The sequence below is a fragment of the Arvicola amphibius genome, chromosome 7 (genome assembly GCF_903992535.2).
Source record: "Arvicola amphibius chromosome 7, mArvAmp1.2, whole genome shotgun sequence".
Lineage (NCBI taxonomy): Eukaryota > Metazoa > Chordata > Mammalia > Rodentia > Cricetidae > Arvicola > Arvicola amphibius.
Window position 1 is genome coordinate 110,859,221 of NC_052053.1, and position 27,879 is coordinate 110,887,099.

Genomic DNA, 27,879 nt, shown 5'->3' on the forward strand with positions numbered 1-27,879 from the left:
CAAGGATAAGAAGCAAAGCTTGTAATTGATTGTGAAAAGGACACACTGACTAAATAGAATAAAGACAGATAGTCAGACAGACAGACAGGTTCTCAGAAGCAATGCCAGTGTTGCTGGACTGGATCTGAGCATATTGGTCTTTTACATCTTCTTGCTTCTAAGGTAGCCAATAGAACCAGTCAAGTTTTTAAGAATGGTTTCTGCCTCTATCTTCTTTAGGAAAGAGACCACAAGCTACCTTGGAGAAATTAACTAAGAATACCTTTAACTGCTTCTTGGTAGTTGTGAGAAAAAAAAATGAGAGTTTATTGTAAGGAACTAGACATCAGATTCCTCCAGGGTTATCAAGTAGTGATGTTGACTCAGTGACCAGAGTATAAAGTTTCAAGATCAATAATTAATGAAGCCACAGATTGACAGGGTGGCGTTTCAGTCGCCCTTAACTTAGAGTGGACAAAGTAAATAGCAGCATATCATCCCCTGGCTTTGCCCTCTATTTGTTCAAACCATGATAACCCCGAGAACTAAACAATCTCACTTGGTCAGTTCTAACTAATCCAAATCCAAGTCACCAAAATTGCCTCAGCCTTTGCTCTATTTATGCATTAGTCAACAGATAAATATCAACAGATTTTCTTCCTCTCCTAGGAATCCCTTTCTCAATATTACTATGCATTTTCCATAGTTTATCTTTACCGAGAACTAGCAAAATGATTATACAGTTTATTTCTATGCTTCAGAATCAGTTTTCGTCTCTCTGATTATGATGGTTTTTCTACTTTATCTTTACAATTTCTGTAATCATTTTATCCAGACAGATAAAACAAAGAATTGTTATAGTTTTCTACATGAAACTTATGGCTTTTATTAATGATTGGGAAGCTTACATCACTTTAATTATGGGGATTTCAAATACAGTACTTTTACCCAACCTGCCAAGTTTGCCTGGACCATAGCCAATACCTATAACTTGGGAGATGTCTTACTCTTTCACATACTATATTACTTTAGGCCAGTATCTATACATTCTGAGAGAAGTCATGTGATGTTGAAATCCATTAGCATTATTGGAGTGTGATATGAACTTACAGTTTTCTCCTAAGATACCAGCACCAACTTCTGTTCTACCTCTCCCTGAGTTCCTCAATAAAACCCTTAATAGTTTCTGGCAGTATCTCAACCATATGTTAATTCCTCTCAACTTATGTTTATAGAAAATAGGGTAATAAATAAAATTACAAACAGTGACCAAGCTCATTTTGGCTCAAATCCATGGCTCTGTTCAATCCCCATTTCCCCTATAGTGAGTCACAAATCATATATTGTCATTCCACATTCAGCTTTTGTCTCAAAATTCTAAGACGTTTTTTTGCCAAAAAGCAACACAGAAATTTTATGGTATTCGCGGCAATTTACACAGTAATTAAATCTGTCAAAATTTTAAACAAGGAAATAAGAAAGTTAACTTTTTCACTATACTTTGTCTTTATTACATTAGGTAACTTTCCATTACATTTTTCATTTATTACTTTTATTCTCTCACCATTCCTTTTCTCCATCACCTTTCTGCCCCATCCCTGTTTAGGTCATTCTATTCCCTTTCTCTTTCATGTGTGTTCTGTTATCTTTTCTACACTGGCCTGCTAAAGCTCTCCTTCCCTCCTCTCATCCAGCCCTTTCTGACTTAGTGGCACCTACACTCACATGTAGACATGCCTATAGGAAAACTATGAACTATCTACTGCAGTAACTTTCTTCTATTAAGTGGTCAACCATGAGTAAATGAATTCATGAAGATGTCTTTAATTAAAATCTCCAACAAGCTTTAAGCAGTCTCAATATTGCTGTATTACTGTCTCCATGTTTGAGTGGATTTCCTTCCTTGAAGAATGTGGTTTCCCTTTGGTTATTCATGGGACTGGGAGGATTGACCTTTCCAAACCGTAGTGTATTAGTCTAACAATTCCATGAAAAAGTCAAATCTAGGGCTAATGATGGTTCATGGCTTTTGGAAACAACCAGTCAAAGTTTCACTTTTGTTGGAAAAACTTCATGTACAGAGTAATGTTTAAATAATATTTATAGCAGTAACTGTTAAACTCATTGTATTTTCTTTTTCTTGATTCTGAAATTTTCATATAAAATATTTTCATCATTTTCATCTCAATAATTTTATACAAGATACATACAAAAATTTATACAAAAATTTTATAGCCGGGCGGTGGTGGCGCACGCCTTTAATCCCAGCACTCGGGAGGCAGAGGCAGGCGGATCTCTGTGAGTTCGAGACCAGCCTGGTCTACAAGAGCTAGTTCCAGGACAGGCTCTAGAAACTACAGGGAAACCCTGTCTCGTAAAACAAAAAAGAAAATCTATAAAACTAGATATAAAAATATTTGCAAGTGCAGTATCAATTGTATATAAATTACCAACAAAAAAGGTTAAAAAAAAAGGTCATCACTTTGAAGACCAAAGAAATGTGCCTTGCCCTCTCTGAGGAATGGAAGGGAGGTGGGGCAGGGAGGCAGGTGGAGAGAGTGGGAAGAGGGGAAGGAGTAGGAACTGGGATTGGTATGTAAAATAAAAAGACAGTTTTTTTTTTAAAAAAAAGTAAAAGAAAAGAATTTTTTTTTTAAAAAAAAAATCTGTCATCACACAAAAGTTCTCTTTTGTAATGTTGTTAAAATTTTCAACTGAAACTGGCCAGAGTCTCCTCTACCATAAAGTGTCTACTTTTGTTGTAACTGTGAGGAGGTGATATAAATATAAGTTTTAGGAACTTCCCAAAACACATTTGTTTTCTTCAGTCATATAATTAGAATGAAATTGTTATACAACACACAGAGAGAAATAAAGACACAGGAAAGTCATTTACCTAGTGTCAAATAATTGTGTCGCAGTGAGAATTTGAACCACAGCATGTAGATTTAGAGTCCTCATTCACATACATGGTGCTTCTAAAATCTTTGTACAGTCCATACCCTTCTCCAGGGTCTACTTTTGAAAGATAACAGATGCCAATGTTTATTCTGCCAATATATATTGGTAATACAGATGTAAGTTTCTGTATGTGCTAATATTCAAGTTAAATTTTTTACATATATGAAGTGGGTGCATTTTTCATTGCATCTTTTTGAGATTTGTCTTTTTGATCAATTTCCTTAAAGATAGACCCAAACCTGTGTGCATTTCACAATTGAAATTACATTAGCAAACCCACTTCAAGAAAAACTAATGAGTCTACCCATCAAAAATGAATGTATATATTGCATTACAATTATCTCAAAAGTAGTATTGATTTAATATTTATATCTAAGGCAAAGCAAAACTAAACTATTTAAATTTGTTTTCAAGGTATTTATGTTGTACTGTATTGAACATATTTCATAGGCCACCTGTTCTTTGAAGTAGAATTTAAAAACCAGTAGCCTAGTTTTCTCAGAACTTGTGTTGGTGATTAAGTTTATTTAACTTGGTTTTCAATAAAGACTTGATTTACTCAACTCTACAGGCTAAACATAGAAGATCTTTCATGGTAGAAATAAAAACTTACAATGGAGGTCTAGGGTAGGCGTGGGCACAATAAGCAATGAGCTTGCTTTGAAAGCACAAGGGTCTGAGTTTGAGCCCAAAACCTAGGTAAATGTTCCAGGCTTAGTAAAATATGTGAAATATCACAACCTGAGAGGTATAATAGGTGGATTTCTGGAGCCAGTCCAGTCTCACTGATAAGCTGTAGGCCAGTCAGAGACCCTGTCTAACAGGGAATAGAAATTGTTACTGAAGAAACCTATAGTGGTTTCTGGTCTCTACACAGACACACATTCAAATAGAAATTATAGTTAAACAAACTTTTCTGAAAGAATTTTTAAAAAATCATTTAACCTTTAACAGTAAAGTGCTGTAGTTACAATAAATGTTTACTTAATTTTTGTTTTACTTATACAAAAGTGTCAGGGGATGTCACTAGTCAGAAGGTTTAATAGAAGGAAACTGTTTTTAAAATACAAAGTTCACTAAAAATGATTGCAAATGTTAAGAGCTAGGAGTCACCCATTTGATTTCCTATTGTCATTAAGATTCTGAGATTTGTGTGAAAATGCCAAATTCAACAATGTTTCACAGGCAAATACCAATTCTCTTAATATAATTCATGTCTGTTCTTAAAAGTTATATTTGTGAATTTAAGTAGGAGCTCATATAAAATGTTTATAATTGAAAGTGTTCTTGTCCAAAAAAAAAAAAAAAAAAAAAAAAAAAAAAAAAAAAACAAGAAATAAAAACTAGGTTAGGTAACTAGGTTAGGTATACAGTTAGTTCTAGGTGTACAGTCCTGAGAACATGAGTGACAGACGACCTGGGAGAGGCATGCAGAAAAGGGAGAAGGGTTATCATGGAATGTCGTGCAGCCTTGATTTGCCAAGATACTTACAGGATCAGTTTCAATGCTTCATACTCAAATGAAAAAATTGCATTATTTGAGCAAAGAATTCAGGCATTTCAGCACTGTGTGCATTTCTTTTCAAATAGTGAAAAGCTGATACTTTGAAACATGAGAGTTGATTAATAACACTTACTAATTATTACTTACATCTTACATTGCGTGATTTGGACACATTATTTTCTTTAAACTCTTATGCAATGGCATCAAGTAATTTTATAAAACTGTTCTTAGTGTCTAAGAATGTAGATGACAGTTTTCACCCTTTTTTTATTTTTATTTTTTATTTTTATTTTTTTTCCTCATGGCTTATTTTTTTTATATTTAAAAATTTCCATCTCCTTCCCTCCTCCTCCCCCCTCCCTCCCCTCCTCCTCCCCCTTCCCTCCCCTCCTCCTCCCCTTTCCCTCCCCTCCTCCTCCCCCTTCCCTCCCCTCCTTCTCCCCCTTCCCTCCCCTCCCCTCCACCCATACCTCCCCTCCCTCCCTCTCAAGGCCAAGGAGCCATCAGGGTTCCCCACTCTATGCTAAGACCAAGTTCCTCCCAACTCCCCCCAGGTCCAGGAAGGTGATCTACCAAGCTGAGAAGGCTCCCACAGAGCCCGTCCATGCATAAGAATCAGAGCCCAGAGCCATTGTCCTTTGCTTCTCAGTCAGCCCCCGCTGTTGGCCACATTCAGAGAGATGGGTTTGGTCGCATGATCCATCAGTCCCATTCCAATTTTAATTGTATTCTTAATCCTTAAATCCAAGAGAAAAAATATAAAGTTTTAAAATTAGAATGCATTGTCCTTAAATGAATAAACATACATATAATGCCAATAAAACATATAAAATCTGTTTGTAATGTAATGGAGAAATGCAGACAAAAACAGTGCCTTGGAAATTCATTCTATTGCCTGGCAGTGTTCATATATTCACATGGAAATAAAAATATGTGCTTCTCAGAGTAAGCAAGCTTTTAGTGTTTGTTGACTTGAATCCGTATTGCCATCCTAGAGACTAATTGGACAGCAGTTGCTGTGCTTTTCATTGGTCAGACTATTGTCCTCCTGGAATCTTAATGGCTAGCACTAGCTGTGCTTTCGATTGGCCGATTGGTACCATGACTGTACTTCTTCCTCTCGTCTGAGGCCTATAGGCATTGACCCCATTTGCTGAAAAACTTGCCCTCGTTGGAACTAGTCACAGACAATGAATGACATTTCTCAATGGAAAGAGGGAGTGGAGACATAAGCAGGCCAGATTCTGCTATTTCTGTCTGTTATCATCACTCTTGGAAAAGCAAATTCAAGTTTTCATTTCTGGCACATTTTGTAATACATCCCTTTTTTTTTGATGAGCGTGGCTGAGAGAAAAAAATTATTCTTTCTAAATAGCCAATTTGTGATTAAAGATGGGAAACAATGGGAATAGATTCATTATGTTTAGTGTACGCTGAGGCTATGTAGTAACTTCAGTAGAAGCAGAATAGCTCTAACTTTTAGGGAAGTATGAATATGTTGTTATACCATTCATGCCTGAACCTAAATAAAGTGACATTACAGGAATGTCTCCTATTCCCTGTTTCTTACTGTATGGTGCTATTCCTTTTAAATACAATGCATGGAACACAAGATAAATATGACTTCTGACATTTGATTTAGAGGAGACCCCATCAAACACTTCAGAATTGCATGATGTTACAGACCTTCATACAGTCTCACAACAGCCTGTTCCCTTCATTGTGCCCACACGAAGAATGGTGCCAGGTGAGCAATAGGAAAGCTGCTTTGTGTTTATCTTAAATAATATATGTGTATCAAATATATATTATATTTACTTATATTTATATTAAATGTTTAAATATATTTGATTTTGAGGTGAAGGGTAGAGACCTATTTTCTAAAATTTTGGAGTAATTATATTTATTTAAGATTAATTTTTAATATTCTGTAGGTCTGTTTGTGGATATGTGTGGATAAGCAATAGGTGTTGGCTGAGACCAGAGTCATTGGATCCTCTGGATGCTGACGTAAGAGATGGTAGAAAGATGCCTCAAGTAGGTGTTAGGAACTAAACTCTAGTCCTCTAAGAAAAGCAGTAAGTGCTCTTAAAAACTGAGGCATTTATCCAGCCTCTGTTTTTATTTAAAAGGCAGTAATCCAGCCTTGACTTAGAGGGAAATCAGGATCTTCTAGAGAATGTAATATAAAATTGAGACCCACATGGAAATATCACATTTCTACCAAAGGAAGGGAAGCTTTGCTCTTCCACACATGTGTCCTCATGTTGGAGAACTCTGCACAGCACACATAGGTCCTGCTTAGCCAAACATTTGCTTAATAAAATGTGTCATAGACTCCAATATTGCATAGAGGCATTCAAATATTTCTCCTGAGAAATTCCGGGAAGAATGTAGAAATGGCTAGGAAGGGCATCTTACTAGAAATAGGAATGCCTGGTGACCAAACTTGAATGTGTCAGAATTGATTGGCCCTATTTCTTCTCTGCTCACCTGTCAGTTATTGTCAAATGCTGAGCAAAGGGAGGCAGAAGCCTTACAGTCACTGAAATACAATTTTTTTCTTCCATAAAACATGCAAGCAACTTTGAAACTTTAGTAGTTTTAGATATTAATAAGTGACACTTATAGCTGAAAAACAAATGGATATTTCAAAAGGAATGTAAGATAACACATTTGTTAAAATGTACGGACATTTGATTTGAAAAGACATATATAGGTGACTTTATGGAAGTAATTTTGATTAACACAAAATATTTAACATCTGTTCCAATGAGAGCCGTTCACCACAGCCATGAGGTTAGAATGAGCTTTTGATTAAAGTCTATGTGATCAATAGATTCTTACTTCTTCCATTCTATTATTTAGTAAGTTAGAAAATTTAAACATTTTTCTACCTAGGGAAGAGGAATACAGAATTAACCAAATTTGGAGGGTGAAGAAAACTCGTAAAGAGAAGGGAGACAAGCTCACAATGTTTCTAAAACTGTAGTTAACTCCAAACAAGTGAAGGAAACAAAAAAGAGCAAGGGAACTAAAGATAGATTTAAAACAATGTCATCTGCATTATTTATATATCAGAATATTGCCTTTTGGAGATGACTTAAATAAGTTGTATGTTAAGTGTATTGTTCCAAAAAATCCTTGCAATGGAAACAGAATCAGGTCAACAATGCTGAGAAGGATGTAAAAGAAGAACATGGTTGGGGGAAGGAAACCTTACCAGAGTAGAATTTTTGGTTGTGCTGTGCCTTTATAAATATCAATGAACAGGAAAGGAGGCAGCCAGCAGGGGGCAGGACAGCCAAGCATGCACATAGCCTTCTTCCATGTGCACCCTGATTTCTAATGGCCAAACTGCAAAGGCAAAACAAGAGCAGGCCTGTTGATGAGAATATGTCTTTTTCTTGACTGTTTGCTTTTTAAATAAAAGCAAGATCAATCGTGTTAAAAACTGTAGAGATGAATCCTGATTGCCTATTCTTTTATAGAAGTGATTAGAGAGATTTGGAAAATGCCATCATGTTTGCTAAAACTTTGGAAAAGTTGAACCTGTTAAAGAATAAGAAGAAAGAAGGAAATAGATTAGATTCTTATGAAACATTGTTTTAAAAGGTGAATGGAAGATTCTATAAATTGCTATGTTGGCAAATCAGTACTGTCACATTGAAAATAGAGATATGTGGCATCTTATCCATCCTTTGAGGATGGTACCGCATTTCTGTTGCACTATTTGGTTGCTTACTCCTTGTTTATTTGTACATTTTATAGCCCTCGCCAGCAGTTTTACTTAACACTGCCATCCTGTTTTGCTTGACCAAGAGTTTTTTTGCTCAGTCAGGTCTCACATCATTCTTCTTTTGATCTCCCTTCTCTGCAGACTTGGTGTCGCTCAGAATTCACCAGCGCCATCTAAATGCTCAAAGGCAATGACCTTTTGTTTCTTCTCCTCTTAAATGACAACCCTGTCAAAAATATGTTCTCGAGTCCCTTCAGGTAACTTCAGAAGCACACATTTGCCCTGCTTTCCTTCCACTCCTAGACTTTGTAAATCCTACCAAGTCTTTTTTCTTGCCTTATATGTTTAAGAGATTCCACTGATGTTGTTCAAAACCTTTCTAAGTTCACACACTACATGGTCTGCTATTGAAAATTCATTTATTTGCTTATTAAAAGTCCTAAGTCTTCATGGCCACCAACAGCTGCCTAGTCATTCGTCAGTAACAATCAAGACTGATATATTTATATCTTTTTTTGCTCTCCAACTCTGATTTTCTGATTTTGTGTTTGTGATTATATATTTGTGATAAAATATATACTCTGACTAGTCTGAGGGGGAATGCCAGTCAATGAAGGGTCCTGAAGATTAGGAATAACTAGACTAGACCAACATGAACATTTAAAAGTCAGGTTATAAGATGATCATGAAAAGAGAGTTCAGATAGTCATTGAAAATAAGCAGCAGAGAGAGAGGAAGAGCAGAAGCCATGGTGTCCCAGAAGTATTGCGTACATAAGCTGCATTGGGAGGAGTGGAATAAGGAGATCAATTGCCAGTAATGCTGTTTAGCTAAGTGTAAAATGATGTAGAAAATGAAATTCAATTTAGAAAAGACTATGACTGCTTAAATCAATGGGAAAATTGAGGGAAATTCTGAATATGATTGCCTTTGGTTTCATAAGCAAAAAGGAATGACAGGAGGGAGAATTGTAAAACTCTGTGCTGATTCTGCTGTCTCTGCCTGACCATGTAAGAGCAGTTTTCTCTCTGTTTCTCTTCCAATACTCTCCTCTCCTCTACTTGTCCCTTGTGCACAGGGATTTACTGATCTACCCATTGCAGTAAAAAGACAAACAAAAGGGGTTTCCTATCTCCAAACTGTGTTTCCTAGGAGATCCTGTATATGCACCAAGAGCCTAAGCTAAGTTGCTCTGATGGAGAGAAAACATTTTAGTGACAATTTTAATGGGACAGAGCAACTTCATGAGGTATATGAAGAACTGAAGCCATCTGCTAAAGTCTAAGGCTTTCGTTGGGGGCTCTTAAAGCAGTGAGGTCTAATAAGAAAATGATTGTTACATAATAACAGCATAAACTCCAAGGACTGTAATTGTTAGAGGAAAAGGCTTAAACTTTAAAACATTTCTCATCAAATCCCTCATTCTAACAATTGGCCATGACTTACTCATAGGGTCCCTTATTTCATGCGTCTCCACTCGGTAAGTTATGTGTACTCTTAAGTGACTGAGTGTGCCTTCTATTAAGTCGTTTTTCTTAACATGGTACAGAAGATGGAATTTTATGCAGCTGTAAAGAAAAATGACATTGTGAAATCTGTGGGGAAAAGGGTGGAACTAGAAGTTACACAGGGGTGACCTTGTTCAGATAAGCAAATATTACATATTCATATCCCCTCCTCCTGAATCTTACTATATATCCCAGGTTAACTGGAAGCTCACCATGAAGTTCAGCTCATAGAGATTCACATCTGGAGGGCTGATATTGAAGGGGTGTATATCTGACTGCATAGCCTACACATTGTCTTTCATATGCGGATCTCAGCTCTCAATGTTCATAAGCACACAGAAAAGTGCTGTGGCTGTGGCCGTGGGCTACACACTGCAGAGGAGACGATGAGAGGGGAAAGAGGTGTGGAGAAGAGGGAAGGCAAAGCAATGAGACACATTTGATTGAAAAACAGGAAGAACTCTAATAGGGTAAGGGCATGAGAGAGAAGAGAGGGGAAAAAGGAGGAGGAGACAAAACCAGAGCAAATTCTGTTTGGAATGTCATAATGAAACTTCATACTTCATATGCTGGTTAAATGAATTAGCTTTCAACTGAATTGTTCATTCTGGGGAATGTAGTGGGACAATCTTCTTCTATCTACATTATGTGTACTAGATCAATTTTTAAAGGTTATTGATCTTTAGGTTTAATTAGATATTCTTCACCTCATTTTATTTTGAATAAAATAATTGCTTTCCTCTTGGCCAGGCTGGGTAGCCAGCAGTGCCATCTGAACTCACTTCCCTTCCTTCACACTGCTTCAGTAAAACCCTATCCATCAAGACCTTGAACTATCTCTCTCTGTCACGTCGGTCCGAGGCATTGAAAAGCAACTTTCTGGTGTCTGCAGATCAATTGCTAGGGTAGGGGAGTCATACTGGAGTCAAAATTTAGAGTAGATTATTTTTTAGTGAATGAGCCATATGCTCATACCATTCTTTCTGGAACACAACAGCGCTTGATTCCTGATATGTTTTCAAACAGACTGCTTGTTCTCAGGAGTGTCTCCCTGCTTGTGTGCTCAGAACCTCTCTTTCCAAACTTAGCTTAAATGTCACTGAATTTGTGAAGCCTGTTGCATTGCCCTAGGCAGTTTTAGCTCTTCTTATCTTTGTTCCAATGTAACTTTAAATTTTTTCTTTGGGTATACTACCTGTTCTGTTTAACCATCTTTTATTTTTTCCTAGTATGCAGCTCCTGTAGGCTGTCAGCTCTTTGAAGACATAGCTTCATGTATACACTAGTATATTTCATGTAGACACTAACCTTCATGTATAGCCTCACCCTGGTGTATTAGTGGATGCTGCATGCAATGTAAGAGAATAAATATTCTCCTAGTTTTTGTTATTTGGAATTTATCTGTGTTCTTTTTTCAACTGAATGAATTGAAATTGGGTTTAACTTTCAAAACTATACTTTAATAAGATAAAAAGTGTCCCTCTTTTGCCCTTTTAGATTGACCTCTTGAACACAAAACTAACTTAGTCAAATTAAGGTACCTGGTAGGATTAGTGTTATGAAAGTAATGGGATTTGGTTGACTTCAAAATATTTGGATTAATCTGATCACATGCAATATTTTAACATCTCAGTTCATTGCTGAATCTATAGGGCAAGGGAAATCATAACCTTTGCTCCAATTTCAAGATGATAAATTGAAGCTTATTCCAACAAAGTAAAGGACAAAACCATCTTGTTTTTATATCAGACAGCATATTTCATTTAATGTTAATAAATCCAGCTAATGTTTTAAGAGACAAAATTAATGTCTTTATAATTTTGGTAATGTTTACTAAAACGCAGATACTATTAATAACTCTGTTTTCTGAATTATGTGATGTGCGGCAGATATTAAATATGACACTTCTAGAACAAAAGTACATGATTAATTTTTTTAAAAGGAGTTTGTATGTGTGTGTGTGTGTGTGCGTGTTTGTGTGTGTGTTAGCTATTTGACAAGCAAACAGTTATATGCAGAGGCCAATAAAAGGTGTTGGATCCTGTGGAGTTAATGTTATGAATGGTTGTGAGTCTCCTAACATGGGTACAGGGAACCAAACCTCGGGTCCACTGGAAAAATATCAGAAACTCTTAACATCTGAATCATCTCTCCAGTCCATGAAGTGCCTAACATTGTGTTTGAATGTTAAGAAAAGATAAAAATACAGAAGGCAGTCCATGTATTCTGGGGTGAAAAAGAAGATAAGAATTGTGCTTATTAATCTAAGAATTCACAATGAACATGGCTAAAGAGAGCAGTCAGGGAATCCTAGATGGGAGAATATCATAAGCAAACATGCTTCAAATCTCAGAGCTCCATACTCAATCACTGGCAGGGAGGTTCTAGAAAGAGACAATGTCTTCACAGTTGTAGGTGTCTGGAGCTTGGAAGGGTCAGGAACAGGACAGTGAACTGGGAAGACACTTTGTTGCATTTGAAGCCATTAGATCATTGATGTTAGTCTAGTTATGGTGATTGACTTCGTGGATACTTTCACAGTACTTCTTACTTATTAGTTTAGTCTAAACTACTTTGGGAATTATGAAGACTCCCAATGTAATGACTCCAGATACAGCTTCAACAGACCAAAGAACAAACAGTGCAGAGGACCAGGGGTATTGGTTTTCTTGCATCCTTGCTTGCTTTTTCTCATTTAGGCTACAGCAAACATGACAGCTGATGTCCTTACGTTTTCTTTTTCTAACTTGGAATTAAGAGCATTGATTTGGATGAGTCTAATAACCATTCAGCTATGTTTTCTCTGTAACTAACCCAGATATCCAGAATATTGACCTTTGCCCTAAGCAGCCACAGTACTGAGAGTCTATCTAATGGTTAGCAGGAACATATGCTCAAAACTAGGTTTGGGAGAACATCGTGGGTTTTACAGAATAGGTGGTGCATTCATGCTGAGAGAGCAAAAACAATTACCTTTTCCAAGAATGTGTTAAAATATAGAAGAAAATGGTGGAAAATTAACCCTTACAAATGTCATGATTTGCCTACTGTATAATTTAAATTGTTTAAATAAAGGTGCTTATTTGCATAACGAAGCATTTGAAAGATATATCTTAAAAATAACAACACTGGGCATTTACTTGAAATTTAAACAAAACAGCAAGTACAAATTAGTCTAGAAAGAATGTCATGTAACTGTGTAATTAGATGTATTAATATAGGTGGACTATCATTTATGAGGCTAAATTTAGCATGGGTATTTATTTAAAGAAAAATATCTAAAAATATTTTCCATTTAAATTGTTTCTATTTTTGTTTTTTTCAGCATCTGTTAACTTTACACGTATATAATTATACAAGGCAGATGCCTTAAAAAGTACCTGCCAGGATTAGAGTTGTCGAAATTGAATTCTAAATTTTATTACTGTCTGAAATAAGTTGGGAGAAACATTGCATGAGACACCAGAGCATCCAGAGCATCAGCAGTGTCCAGTGTCACAGGACCCCAGAAATTGTCTCATTATCTAGACAGAATCCAAAGCAATGGCTGAAGTTTTGAACCAAGTAATTCTTTTTTTTTTTTTCCCTCATGGTTTATTTTTTTTATATTTAAAAATTTCCATCTCCTTCCCTCCTCCTCCCCCCTCCCTCCCCTCCTCCTCCCCCTTCCCTCCCCTCCTTCTCCCCCTTCCCTCCCCTCCCCTCCACCCATACCTCCCCTCCCTCCCTCTCAAGGCCAAGGAGCCATCAGGGTTCCCCACTCTATGCTAAGACCAAGGTCCTCCCAACTCCCCCCAGGTCCAGGAAGGTGATTGACCAAGCTGAGAAGGCTCCCACAGAGCCCGTCCATGCAGAAGAATCAGAGCCCAGAGCCATTGTCCTTTGCTTCTCAGTCAGCCCCCGCTGTTGGCCACATTCAGAGAGACGGGTTTGGTCGCATGATCCATCAGTCCCATTCCAACTGGAGTTGGTGATCTCCCATTAGTTCTGTCCCGCTGTCTCCATGAGTGAATGCACCCCTCTCGTTCCTGACTTTCTCCCTCATGTTCTCGCTCCTTCTGCTCCTCATCAGGACCTTGGGAGCTCAGTCCAGTGCTCCAATGTGGGGCTCAGTCACCTTCCCCATCTGTCGCCAGCTGGAGGTTCCCTCACGGTCCTGACTTTCTTTCTCATGTTCTCTCTCCTTCTGCTCCTCATGTACTCACTCATAATCGGTTTCTAGCCATAATTAAAGGACATCGAGCCTATAAATTTGGGATCCTTGAGAAGATAATAAGAAGGTGAACTCCCAAAAAAAGATATAGTAATCCTCCTGGATATTGGAAGTAGACACGATCGCCAGGCAAAATTGGGAACTTGAACCAAGTAATTCTATAGTCCAAACAGACATTTGATTCATAAAAATACTATTATTTTTTAAAACCAGTAAAGTGTTTGGTTACTTTGGGGGTTATTATTTAATTAAAATATAATTCTGTGTGAGCATTGTCAATTTGGATGCTCACCTTCCTGGACCTGGGGGGAGTTGGGAGGACCTTGGACTCAACATAGTGTAGAGAACCCTGATGGCTGTTTGGCCTCAAGAGGGAGGGAGTGGGGGTGTGGGTGGAGGGGAGGGGAGGGAAGGGGGAGGAGGAGGGGAGGAGATGGCAATTTTTAATAAAAAATAAATAAACTGGAAAAAAAGAACCACAAGCCAAATGCTTTGTATGAGAAGAAAAAATAAAATAAAATAAAATAAAATAAAATATAATTGCGTCACTTATCCTCTTCCCTCTTCTCCTTCCAACCACTCCCAAAATCTTGCTCTCTTTCAAATTGGTGGCCTCCTTTTAATGACTATTGTCTCTCTCTCTCTCTCTCTCTCTCTCTCTCTCTCTCTCTCTCTCTCTCTCTCTCTATCACACACACACACACACACACACACACACACACACACACACACACACACTGATAAGTCCACTTAGTGAGGTTTTTCTGTATTTAGTGTGAGATTTTTACCACTTTGTCTAGATTTTCCCTTCTGAGTTAGCATGTCTATTGATATTATTACTGTTTCAGGTCATGCATGGTTACTTGATTAAATTTTTTTTTGATATGTGTGGGTGTTTTGCATGTGCGTATGTATGTGCACAATTTGAGTATCTAGTGCCTGAAGAAGCCAAAAGAGGTCTCAGAAACCCTGGAACTGGAATGACAGATGATTGTGAACTATCATGTGAGCACCTGGAACTGAACCCAGGTACTCTGAAAGGGCAACCAGTGAGTGCTCCCAAATCTTAAGCCACATCTCTAGTCCCATTGTTTGGTTTCTTTAAAAAGACAAAGAACATTTATCTCTCAGAATATTTTCACTTAGTATAAAAATATTTATAAGACCTAGAGAAGTATTTCTATAATGTAGTCTGAGTAGTAGTACCATTACAATCACATTAATGGGGATTAAAATGTAAAGTCTTACAGTTATTTTGCCATATGTCAGGTCATTCTGTGTACTAAGGAAAGGTATTCATAGCAAGCACTAGGGGCAAGAATTACTCAGCTGGAACATTGCAGGAAACCTTCTAGAAATGGCTTTTATTCCCAGCCAGCTTTGTAGCTTCTCATGATGAATAGTAGGGAGAAATTTGATTTTTTTCTTACTTATATGCTTATTTTTTAATAATTTTTATTGAGCTCTACATTTTTCTCTGCTCCCCTCCTGGTCTCTCCCCTCCCATCTTCAACCCTTCCCCAAGATCGCCATGAACCCAATTTACTCAGGAGATCTTGTCTTAGTGTCTTTGAATGCCAGGCTTATATGCACAGAATGTTGATTTTTTTTGTTTGTTTTTTTGTATTTTGGTTCTCGCTTTTATTTTTTCCATCTCATGGACTTATCTATTTTTATTTCCACTAAAATTTAGAAAGATGAAAAGCACACCCTTTTAGTTATTCATCTCCGTGAGTGGCCTAAGAATCCAAGTGATATATGTCAAAACATTACATATTAGAAATGATTTTCCCTTTAAAACATGATTTCCCAGTAGAGAACTTTTCACAAATTGAGTACAGTCTTTTTCCTCTTCTTAGAACCACCAACATCATTCTCAAGAAATATAGGACTAGTGATCTTTTTATGACATTTTTTAAAAAAAATCAAACATTCTAGCATTCTTTTTTGGAAATTGATAGCTTCTATTAAGGGCAATGCTGTTTAGAATAGATAGTCTTGTCAGAATAGTCTGTGATTGCTGCCCACTATATGTGTAGGCAATCTTCCCATTTTCCTTCAGTTAAGATAATTTTATCTTTTATCTCCAAATGTATTACATGCAAAAATGATATGTCCAAAAATGGAGATGACCTCTGTTCCAAAGTTCCTAGCTGTCAGTACATATTTGATCTCAGACAGCATGTATGATTAGCTAAGGATATCTCATCCTTTGAGGACTGTAAGTCTCTTAAGGCACTTTAATATTTCCCCACTATTGCATGGGAAAATAGGAATTTAGGCAACTCCGTGAGTGTTAAATTATTCTTTAATCAAAATTTAGACCACGTCATCAATAATTTGCTGTCATCTACAGTATCTTCACCCAAAGACCACATTTTGTTTGTAATAATTCAGGGATCTGTAGATGCTGTTAACTGAGTGGATATGCTGTCTCTAAGCATGAATATCCCTTAGGTCCTTTTGTGCACCACAGGACGTTAAGATGAATTGACTTATGTCTAAGTCTTTAGTTTGAATCTCTTGTTCTCTTGTATATGTCATCTTCCTTTTGTGTGATTTCAGGTAAATCATTACTTATATTTTTCAAGTTTTGTTTCAGAAATGAAGGGGCCTTCCTACATTTTAATAATCAACTTGGCATGTAGTGACATCATTTCAGGATGCATCAATTTTCTCCCACTGCTTTGTTCCTCGTTGTAATTTTCAGAATGTTGTAGTGACTATTAGATAAATTTGAAAAGTTTTACCAAGAAAATCTCAAATCCCTTGAGAATGTTTGAAGTGTTAGGCTAATGGTTCTGGCTATCGTAGGATCTAATGAGAATTACTCTTACAATTGGATATTTCGTGTGAAGATGATTTACTTAAGTTTTCATGTATCTTGTGTCTTTTCTTCCTGCTTCCACAGCTCCCCCGACAGTTCGGATTGTGCACTCAGGATTGGCCTGTAATATTGAGGAGGAGCGCTACTCTGAAAGGGTCTACACTATCCGGGAAGGGGAAACTCTAGAGTTGACCTGTCTGGTTACAGGACATCCACGTCCACAGGTGAGTCCTGAGCTGTGATGTTGAAGAAGACACTGACTCCTCTTGGAATTTGAAAGTTCACACTTTACACAATTAAAGCTAGAATTTATGTATTTGTGTGGCTGGGTGTATTGTTGGGGGATGCGGGTTGTGTCTGTGTCTTTATTTGCCACTCAAATGTAAATAATAGAATGAAAGATAGGTGTGATCATTTCTAAATATTGATCAAGAGTGCAAGAGCATAAGAAGAAACAAGAAATTTTGGGTTTTCTATTGTGAGAAATTTAGAATGCACTCCCAAGAAAGGCGTGAAAAAGACAGCTACAAAAATGGCTCAGTAAGATAACAATTCATATGGCGATGAATCTATTTTGAAATGTGGAAAACCTGACTTCATGATGACATCATCGTACCTGAGGAGCTTTGTTTTGAAAAATGTGATACAAGGCTTCACATGTACTTTTCTTAATCTTAGCCATTATATAAAAACATGCACAAATGTTTTAAATAAACAATTACAGGTATTAAATGCATTTGGACTCTCATATAATTAGCTGCACACTTCTTAAATGATTACCAAAGGAAGCATTTAAGAAATTTAAAAGGTACTAAAATTACAAATAACATGCAAAGAAAGAGCATTCAAAACCAAAAGACATTAAGATAATGTATGTAGAATATACAATTATGCAAACATGAAATTTGTATACATAATATTCAAGTGTTTTTACTCATTAACAATTCTTATTTTCATAAAGTTAATCTGACAACTTGAGAGTTCACACAAATATTTAAGCATGGTAAAGAAAATAAGTTGATTGAATAGAAAAAGTTATATATCTTAAGTGCTTTGCTGTAATGACAAGAAGTCTAGCTAACACAAGACACAGAAGAGAATGAAATAAAGAAATGGGGGAGTTATGAATTTCCCACTTCTTTGTTGTCATTCGCTTCTGCCGCTCTTAACTTAAGGAACCCTTGATTCTACCACACGAACACACACAGCTAAATCTGTTACAGGATGAGACACTGGATAGGTAGGCTCATTTGAAGACAGATGATTAGATTAAACAGGATAGATGGATAGGTTCGCAGGTTCACAGGACCATAGTGATGACTGAGGTGATAAACTGTATTTTTTAAATTAATCTTGTTGGTTAAGCCTAAAAGTGTAAAAGTAACCAAAAACAATGCCTAAAGGTTTTTTTAAATAAAAAAATTATGAGTAATTATATTTCCTATTAACAGAATATGAATTAAAGAATAGAAGTTAGCTTAATAAAATTAAATTCCATTAAATCTGACTAAAAATCGTTGAACATGATCTAAACAATGATTCCACAAGAGAACAGGCAAAGAACAGTGCTAGATATAAAATGAGATATGAGACTAGTGTTTTTAGAATGCATAGAAAAATTGAGTTCAGGGAGATAATTTCATCGCCTACTTCAAAAACACATTTAGAGTTAACACAAATAGTAACTCAAGAAATTTTGAGAATGAAGAATGATGTTTATCTGAAGATATCTAAGCACTGCAGTGGGACCATTTGTTCAGTAGTAACTTTGGTTATATTCAAAGATAATATAGCCAGGTCTAATGTTTAAAGGTGAAATGATGAGCACGATATATAGATGATTATTGTAGCAAAGGATGACATCAGGTTAAGATTAAACTGACAGTTGTTTGTCAACTGTAGCTGGAAATCTCTAGTTGTTTGGTGTTTGTCCAAAGGTTGCGATGCCCTTTGTGCAGGGTAATTGCTCTTCATGGCCTTTTGTGAGTACTTCTTAGTCTTACATTATGACTTCCTTAATAACTTTTCTGTCAGCATTATTTCATCTGTTCTTGATTATGGTTTGACATAAGTAGCTTCATTTTGATTGTGAGAGCTTCTTTGAGTTATGATTTCAAAGTTCTTTGAGGGTACATTATTCAATCCAAGCTATACATAAATGATTTTAAGTGGCCCCCGCCCCAGCAATGTCTTAGTGGGTAAATGTGTCTTCTGCTTGGCCTGAGGACCCATTTCATTACCATGTCCTACAGGATGGAAGGATAGAAGCAAATCCCTCAGGTTGTCTTCAGACAACCTCACATACACCTCCCACAAATTATTAATTAATTATAAGATTTAATAAGATTCACACTCTTTATGAACACATTATCAGGTTGTCACAAAATTCCCTTTGCAGCATGGTGTTCAGAGTTGGTGATAACATATTATGAACATACAAGTTGATGTAATACACTTTTGATACTTCCTGTCTTAGAATATGTTCTGTTGTAGAGAATTCTCTTAGTTTTTTTTTTTTTTCTTTTCCGTGATAAGCACTATGGCCTAAAGCAACCTATGGAGGATAAGGCTTATCGGTCTTACACACCCTGATCACAGCCTTTCCTCAGACAGAAACTAAAGAAGTCATGGGGCAACTGCTTGTTGCCCCTTTTTTCTTTACCTGCTCTTCTGGAATTTTATACAACCCAGGTTCACCTGCCGAATGGTAGCACTGTCCACTTTGGCTAGGCCCTTCCACATCAATTATTAATAATAAAATATTTCATACACTTGCCTACAGGCTAGTATAATTTAGGCATTTTTTCCTCTAAGATGACTCTATTTTGTGTCACATTGACAGAGACTAACCATCATAATGATAAAGGATACAGGATCCTAAAATTTTACTGAGTGGGCACATATCACTAGCACATATTTTGGGGGGTAATTGTTCAATATTTTAAGCACATTGCTTAGCAGATTGCTTTTGGAAGGCTAACTTTTGCCTTGTTAGGATGACTTCATAAACTAAAAGTGTATACTAATCTTGCAGAGGACTTGAGCTCAGTTCTCAGCTTCTATTTCAAATGGCTTACACCTGCCTCTAACTCCAGTCTCTGAGGATCTGACACCTTCTTCTGACCTATAGGGGCTCTGGCACTCACAAGTACATACTCAAGAACAGACACTATATATTTAAAAATGCTAACTTCCATCTGTTTAAACATGTGCTATTTATCTCTGTGCACTGAGCATTTGAAGAGTTCTTTGAATCTATTGTATCTGAGAACTGCAGTTAGAATCATGTATATCCATACCTATTGGAGTATAATAAATGTGACTTTGATAGTCTTAAATACTTGCAGCATCTTTCTATTGTACTACAATTCAACATTAAACATGAGCATCATAAGTGTCCATTGCTAATTTGCAAAGTATCAGGAATAAACTGGATATCCACTGATAACATCAGGCTACAAATACATAATTCACTGTGTAAACTATATAGAGGAAATGGAAGACTGGTTTTCATTCAGAAAGAGAAAAATCAATATCAGAGAATGGAGCAGAATTAGAAGATTCAGGCTTTATGATGTTTTGATATTTATGTACACACTGCCCACAATCCACACAACAGTCTTTCATTTACATGAAATCTTTACTCCTCACAATCACAATAAGCCTTGCTAGGAAACTATTACGATGCAGAAGAGTGGATTTCAGCTGATACAGAGTTTATGCCTTCTGTTGCATTTGCTTAAATTTCTTCAGCTTACTAGCTCAAATAAGGGAAAGCAACTGCCTAGCCTAACTTACAAAAAAAAATAGCCAAATCAACATGTCTTGGGCCTATATATTTCTACATGAATGACTCTCAGTGGATTCATAATGCATGCTTAATGTTCTCCGAAGAAGTGACTCTATTTACTTCTAGTCTCTAATGCCTACTATAGATCACTTAGAACTGAATATGTAAAGCAGAAACCATTCTGATTTTATTTTTTTAAAAATGTCCAGTTTAGGAGCTGAATAGATAGCTCAGATATTAAGAGCACCTGGTACTCTGACACAGAATTCAAGCTCAGTTCCCAGTACACACATCAGGTAACTCAAAATTGCCTGTACTCCATTCGGTAAATGTACCACATTTTTTCTTTTCCATTTTTTGGTCGAGGGGCATTTAGGTTGTTTTCAGGATATGGCTGTGACAATCAATGCTGCTATGAACATAACTGAGCACATGTCCTTTGAGTACTGATGAGCATCCTTTGGATATATACCCAAAAGTAGTATTGGTGGGTCTTGAGAAAGGTTGTTTCCTAATTTTCTGAGAAATCGCCATACAGATATCCAAAGGGGCTGTACCAGCTTGCACTTCAACCAACAATGCAAGAGTGTTCCTTTTACCTCACAACATCTCCAGCATAAGTTGTCTTTCTTTGATCAGTGTTTTTGATCTTGGCTATTACTACAGGCATAAGATGGAATCTCAGAATTGTTTTGATTTGCATTTCTGATGACTAAGAATGCTGAACATTTCTTTAAGTGTCTTTCATCCATTTTCGATTCCTCTGTTGAGAGTTCTCTGTTCAGGTCTGTACTACATTTTTTTATTTGGTTATTTGTTCTTTTGATGAGAATTTTTTTTTTGAGTTCTTTGTATATTTTGGAGATCAGTCCTCTGTCTGATGTGGGGTTGGTGAAGATCTTTTCCCATTCTGTAGGCCATTGTTTTGTCTTGTTTACCATGTCCTTTGCTGTACTACACAGCAGAGAAAAATAATGACATCTTGAAATTTGCTGGCAAATTGATGGTGCTAGAAAACATCATATTGAGTTAGGTAACCCAGATCCAGAAAGACAATTATCATATGTACTCACTCATAAGTGGCTTTTAAACATGAAGCAAAGAAAACCAGCCTACAAATCACAATCCTAGAGAACCTAGACAACAATGAGGCTTAAGAGAGACATACATGGATCTAATCTACATGGAAGGTAGAAAAAGACAAGATATCCTGAGTAAATTGGGAGCATGGGGACCATGGTAGAGAGTTGAATGGGAGGGGAGAGGCAGGGAGAGATCAGAGAAAAATGTTTAGCCCAATAAAATCAACAAAAATCACTAAAGAAAAAACTGATGCCTACTCTGATCTCTGAGGTTGCTATGCTGATATGCACACACAATTAAATAATAATATCAAAAATTAAAATTCTCAGCTTAAAACCAGTAAAATTTAAGGTTGAAAATTACTTAATCTGAAGGTAGATTGGAGAAGAGAGCGGGCTAAAAGAATGAATTGGTATGCAAACTGAGCTTCTGCTAGCCCTGCCAGCCAGTGAAAAGAGTACCACCTACACTTGGTACCTTGTTTCCACACACTGCTCTTCACAAATAAGAATTCTTCCTGCTAAAGAGGGCACAATATGTTCTAAACTGGATTTTTTAGGCCCCTAATCCTGGTTTGATTGATACAAGTGAACAGATTAAGGATTGAGTTGATTTTTCCAAATCTCATAAAAGGAAATATGCATACAAACAATCCAAAAATCAAGTTTGGTATTCATGATGAGAAGTCCAAATCTAGACGTAGCAGACTGTTCCACGCATCATCTGAGCAAGCAGGGTAAAGTAAAGGAAAATTACAATCAAAACATGATTCCAAAATTTGAAATGGCATTGAATTGGGCATGGTTTTTCCAAAACAGGATTATGCTTCTGGAAAGCCAGCTCAGAAACCAAATAAATGATACTAGGAGCAAGGCTTGTCAGTGGAGGCACCTGAGGCTCTCTCATCTGCCAAGGGCTGAGAAGTATAGATCTGAATCTAAGACAAAATCCTCCCAAGGACAATTAGTTAAAGAAGCTTGATTTTCTGTTAACAAGATGATCATTTCCTGTTTTGACTGACACCTCTTGTCTTTAGATGTATTAATATTAGTATATTCATTCACTTAATGGCTGAATATCAGAAGTATGTTGATATTGATACATAAATATTCATTCTTCATTGATTTTTGCACCTTTTTTGTGAATTTCACTTAATGAAGCAACTGTCCTTCTCTAAGGACAATCTTATTTCCTGTAAGTATAATTTATTAAAGATGTGTGCATTTGATTATATTCTGTTAGAAAGACAATGCAGTTTTGATTATCCTATTAACTTCTCTATATTTCACAAGATTTTGGAAAAATGCTTTTAAAAAGATGGTGAGACCAGCACCACACTATGCTGGGGGCAGAAGCAAGATGGCCACCAGACTGTCAACCCCACATTCTTTCCACACTAGTTCCCATATTTTCAAATATTCAGATTTCTCCTATTCCGTTTCTTGCATAACTTTTAACCTTGGGGAGTCTAAATGACCTTACTTGACTGGATAGTATTTTATTATTCTTATTCATTATGGACATACCTCATGGAGCTACCTGTAAGATCTGTAATGTACTTGCGATCACCTTGCTAATATGATCTCAGAAAAGGGAAACCTGATGATTAATTTAAATGATTAACCCTATTAGAAAGGGATTCCATATTTGTTTTTCTATCTCTTTCTTATTTCCTTTTAATTTCACCCATGTTGCCACACATGACAGGATTTCAGTCGCATTTATGACTAAGTAGCATTCACTTGTGCATGCAGATTATATTCATTGGTTATGAATCCCTCATTTGATTCGACTTCCTGGAGATTGTGACTAGCAATGCAGCAAGTGTGAGTATGAAGGCATCTCTTCATCATGTTGACTTCATTTTCTTTCATATGAGTGAGAAGGTTGCATCATATTAAACCTCTATTGTCACTGTTTTAGGAACCTCCGTGCTGATTTCTATAACTTCTGTATTCATCTACCTTACTGTTAGCAGTGTGTTAGGAGAGCATTGGCAAGGAAGAGTTAATAGATTAGGAATTGGGTAGTGGGTATCCAAGAACGGTAAGATAGGAGGCACAATTCTAGTATTTTTTAACACTGTACAGTGACTTTATTTTTGAGTCACTTATTAATTATTTCAAAATAACTATAAAACACTGGTGTGAGAGGTCTTTTTGTCTGTGTGTTTCCTTTATTAGTTCATGAATAAAAAAGCTGCTGTGGCCTTTTGATAAGGCAGAATTTAGGAAGGCTGGGAAGACAGAACTGGATGTTGGGAGGAAGAAGGTGGAATCAGGGGATGCCATGGAGCCTCCGCCACCAGAGATAGAAATGTTGAAAATTGCTGGTAGGCCACGGCCTCTTGGTGATACACAGATTAATGGTGATGGGTTAGATTAAAATGTAAGAGTTATGGACGGGCTCTGTGGGAGCCTTCTCAGCTTGGTCGATCACCTTCCTGGACTTGGGGGTAGTTGGGAGGACCTTGGTCTTAGCATAGAGTGGGGAACCCTGATGGCTCCTTGGCCTTGAGAGGGAGGGAGGGGAGGTATGGGTGGAGGGGAAGGGGGAGAAGGCGGGGAGGGAGGAGGGAGGAGGAGGGAAGGAGATGGAAATTTTTAAATATAAAAAAAATAAACCATGAGAAAAAAAAAAAAAAAAAAAAAAAAAAAAAAAAAAAAAAAGAGTTAACCAAAAGAAGATAGAGCTAATGGGCCAAGCAGTGGTTTAATTAATATAGTTTCTGTGTGATTATTTTGGTTCTGGGCAGCCGGGATGAACAAGCCACCTCCTCCAACAAAACTCCATTTTAAACATTCTGAAACTAAGAAATGCTGACTATGTTGATTTTGTTCTTGTATAGTATATGTATATATTAAATTACATTGTATTCCATAATTGCATATAATTACTAGTTCACTAAACAATAGAATTTATTTTAATTGAAACTTTCAGACTAAAACCATGGAATTATTGACATTTTAAAGGACAAAAACCTATTCATCTGATAAGAAATTTAGGAATATGACAATGATATTTGCTTAGCATTAATAAATTTTAAACTTAGGGTATAGTGCATACTCTTTTTCTCTTTGGGATTTTTTTTTTTTTTTTTTTTGGTTTTTTTCAAGACAGGGTTTCCCTGTAGTTTCTAGAGCCTGTCCTGGAACTAGCTCTTGTAGACCAGACTGGCCTCAAACTCAGAGATCCACCTACCTTTGCCTTCTGAGTGCTGGGATTAAAGGCTCTCTTTGGGATTTTTGTTTATAGAGTTGACATAGTTGCTGTAGAAATCTACATTCAGAATAGATGCTGGGGAGATGGCTCATTATATAAAATATTTTTTTCTCCCAAGTGTGAATCCTATGTTTGGATCCCCAGCATCCACATAAAGCCAGAAGCGGTGCTTATGTCTGTAATTGCAGGGAATCATCAAGACAGGTAAATCCCCAAACACTCTCAGGCCGGCTAACCTGCAAAGAGACATCAAGTGACTGTCTCAAATAAGACAAAAGGCAAGAAGCTAAGTCTGTGTTCTGATTCTATATGCCTACTCAAGTATGGAAGCAGTAACATTCCAACATGAGCCTATCATCACAAGCACATCACACACACACACACACACACACAAGCACATCACACACACACACACACACACACACAAGCACATCACACACACACACACACACACACACACACAGAAGAATTAAAAATGATACTCATGTAATGCATTTTTTTAAAAGAAGAACCACTGCAGCAGTATGGAAAATACATTTTACTCTAGTTATTGCATGCAAAAAAGACACAATGCAAGCTTTGAGCAAATTATTACGAATTAGTTTATATTGTGTTTAAAACCAAAACCAAAACAATATGAGTCTTAAAACATACCAAAATAGCACATGTATCGCTATGCCATCCATTTCCAAAGCTCTTTGTACTTTATATTTCTTGAAAATAGAAGCCTGGTTTAATTTTCATTCATTCCTTATTGATTGCCATTATTTACAAACTTAGTAACACCTTTCAATATTTTTTTTTTGCTAATTCCAACAACTTCAACCTAACCTATACGCTTGAAAATATCATTCAGTGTATGCAATGGATTAATAGACAAAGTAATAAAACATGTAGTTCCATATTATGATTATTTCATTAAATGATATTTCAAGTGTACCTGTTAATCATAAAAATAGAGATTTTTCTTGCCTTAAATTTTTATTTTTATTTTGAATATTCAGAAGTATTTTTTATTTGCGAAACTCATTCCACATTAGTCATTTATCTTTCTCCACTCTGTGTGTGTATGTGTGTGTGTATATGTATGAGTGTGTGTGTGTGTGTGTGTGTGTGTGTGTGTGTGTGTATGCATGTAGAAGTCAGAAGACCACTTTATAGAGTGGACTCTATCCTGGCACATTTCTTAAATTCTGAGAATTGAACTCAAATCACCACGGGAGACATCCTATATCCATTCAACTATTTTGCCACCCAATGAATTTGGAATTTTATATGGGTAGAGTAACTAAATTTCTGAAAACATTTGTCTATCAGATTTTCTCCTTCGTTTTTCCTCCCTCTCTCTCTCTCTTTCTTTCTTTTTCACTAAATCTCTCTTGAATATTAAACTGCATTTGAATTTGCTATGGAGAGAGGATGGCCTTTTCTTTCTAATCTTCCTACCCCTATTCCCCTCTTGCAGGGATGACATCATTCTTAGTATCTTTAATTTTAGGCAGCAATTTCAGTCTCTATATGAACTCTTTATATTTATATTTTAAATACAAATATATAATGCTTTTAACAAGATATAAGAATGTCATATTAACCCACATGTTCCCATCACCCCTTACCGCCTCCCTACCCTCACCCCCAAGATGCCAATTTTTGCCAGGCAATCTTGTATACTTCCAATATCCAGGAGGATAACTATATGTTTTCCTTTGGGTTCACCTTCTTATTTAGCTTCTCTATGATCAGGAATTATAGGCTCACTGACCTTTATTTATGTCTAGAATCCACTGATGAGTGAGTACATACCAAATTCATCCTTTTGGGTCTGGGTTACCTCACTCAAAATAGTGTTTTCTATTTCCATCCATTTTCATGCAAAGTTCAAGATGTCATTGTTTTTTACTGCTGAGTAGTACTCTAATGTGTATATATTCCACACTTTCTGTATCCATTCTTCCATTGAAGGACATCTAGGTTGTTTCCAGGTTCTGGCTACTACAAATAATGCTGCTATGAACATAGTTGAACAAATGCTTTTGTAGTATGATAGTGCATCTCTTGGGAATATTCCCAAGAGTGGTATCGCTGGATCCTGGGGTAGGTTGATTCCGAATTTCCTGAGAAACCGCCACACTGATTTCCAAAGTGCTTGCACAAGTTTGCATTCCGCGAGGAGTGCGCCCACCTACTGAGACTGCGGGGCTGGTCTAATGGGAGCTCATTAAGGCCAGCTTGACCGGGACTGAAAAAGCATGGGATCAAACCGGATTCTCTGAACGTGGTGGGCAATGAAGGCTGACTGAGAAGCCAAGAACAATGGCACTGGGTTTTTTTTTTTTTTTTTTTCTATTTAATGCTAATCTTTTTAATTTTTTTTTCTCATGGTTTATTTTTTTTTATATTTAAAAATTTCCATCTCCTTCCCTCCTCCTCCCCCCTCCCTCCCCTCCTTCTCCCCTTTCTCTCCCCTCCTTCTCCCCCTTCCCTCCCCTCCCCTCCACCCATACCTCCCCTCCCTCCCTCTCAAGGCCAAGGAGCCATCAGGGTTCCCCACTCTATGCTAAGACCAAGGTCCTCCCAACTCCCCCCAGGTCCCTACTGCATGTACTGGCTTTTGGGGAGCCAAGTCTGTTTAGATGTGCACCTTCCTGGACCTAGATGGAGTTGGTTGGACCTTGGATTTCCCGCAGGGCAGGGAACCCTGACTGCTCCTTGGACTGGAAAGGGAGGGGGAGGGGAATTAAGGGAGAGGAAGGGAAATGGGAGGTGGGGAGGAGGCAGGAATTTTTAATAATAATAATAATAATAATAATAATAATAATAAAAGTAAAAATAAAAAAGAATGTCATATTAACAGAAAAGCATAAATTAAGATGATGGCCAATGAATAGGAGAGGCAAACCTTTCAGACCAAACATGCATTATAATGATACGGTATTTAATAAACATAATGAAAGGGGAACATGAAGACACTTTAAAACTTCCAAGACATTAGAACTAAAATAGTAACAGATAATATATGATCAGTAAGCATATGGGAGAAAACATAATCACAT

The 27,879-nt window shown here is 36.8% G+C and overlaps 1 protein-coding gene across 1 annotated transcript in view; it reads left to right on the forward strand.

The window, feature by feature from the left end:
• Mdga2 (MAM domain containing glycosylphosphatidylinositol anchor 2) overlaps positions 1–27,879 on the forward strand; it is a 702,900-nt gene that overhangs the window by 298,123 nt on the left and 376,898 nt on the right. The window contains exon 2 of the mRNA XM_038337153.1: positions 16,816–16,955. Within this exon, the coding sequence (XP_038193081.1) occupies positions 16,816–16,955 (140 nt within the window). The remainder of the gene's footprint in view (positions 1–16,815; positions 16,956–27,879) is intronic.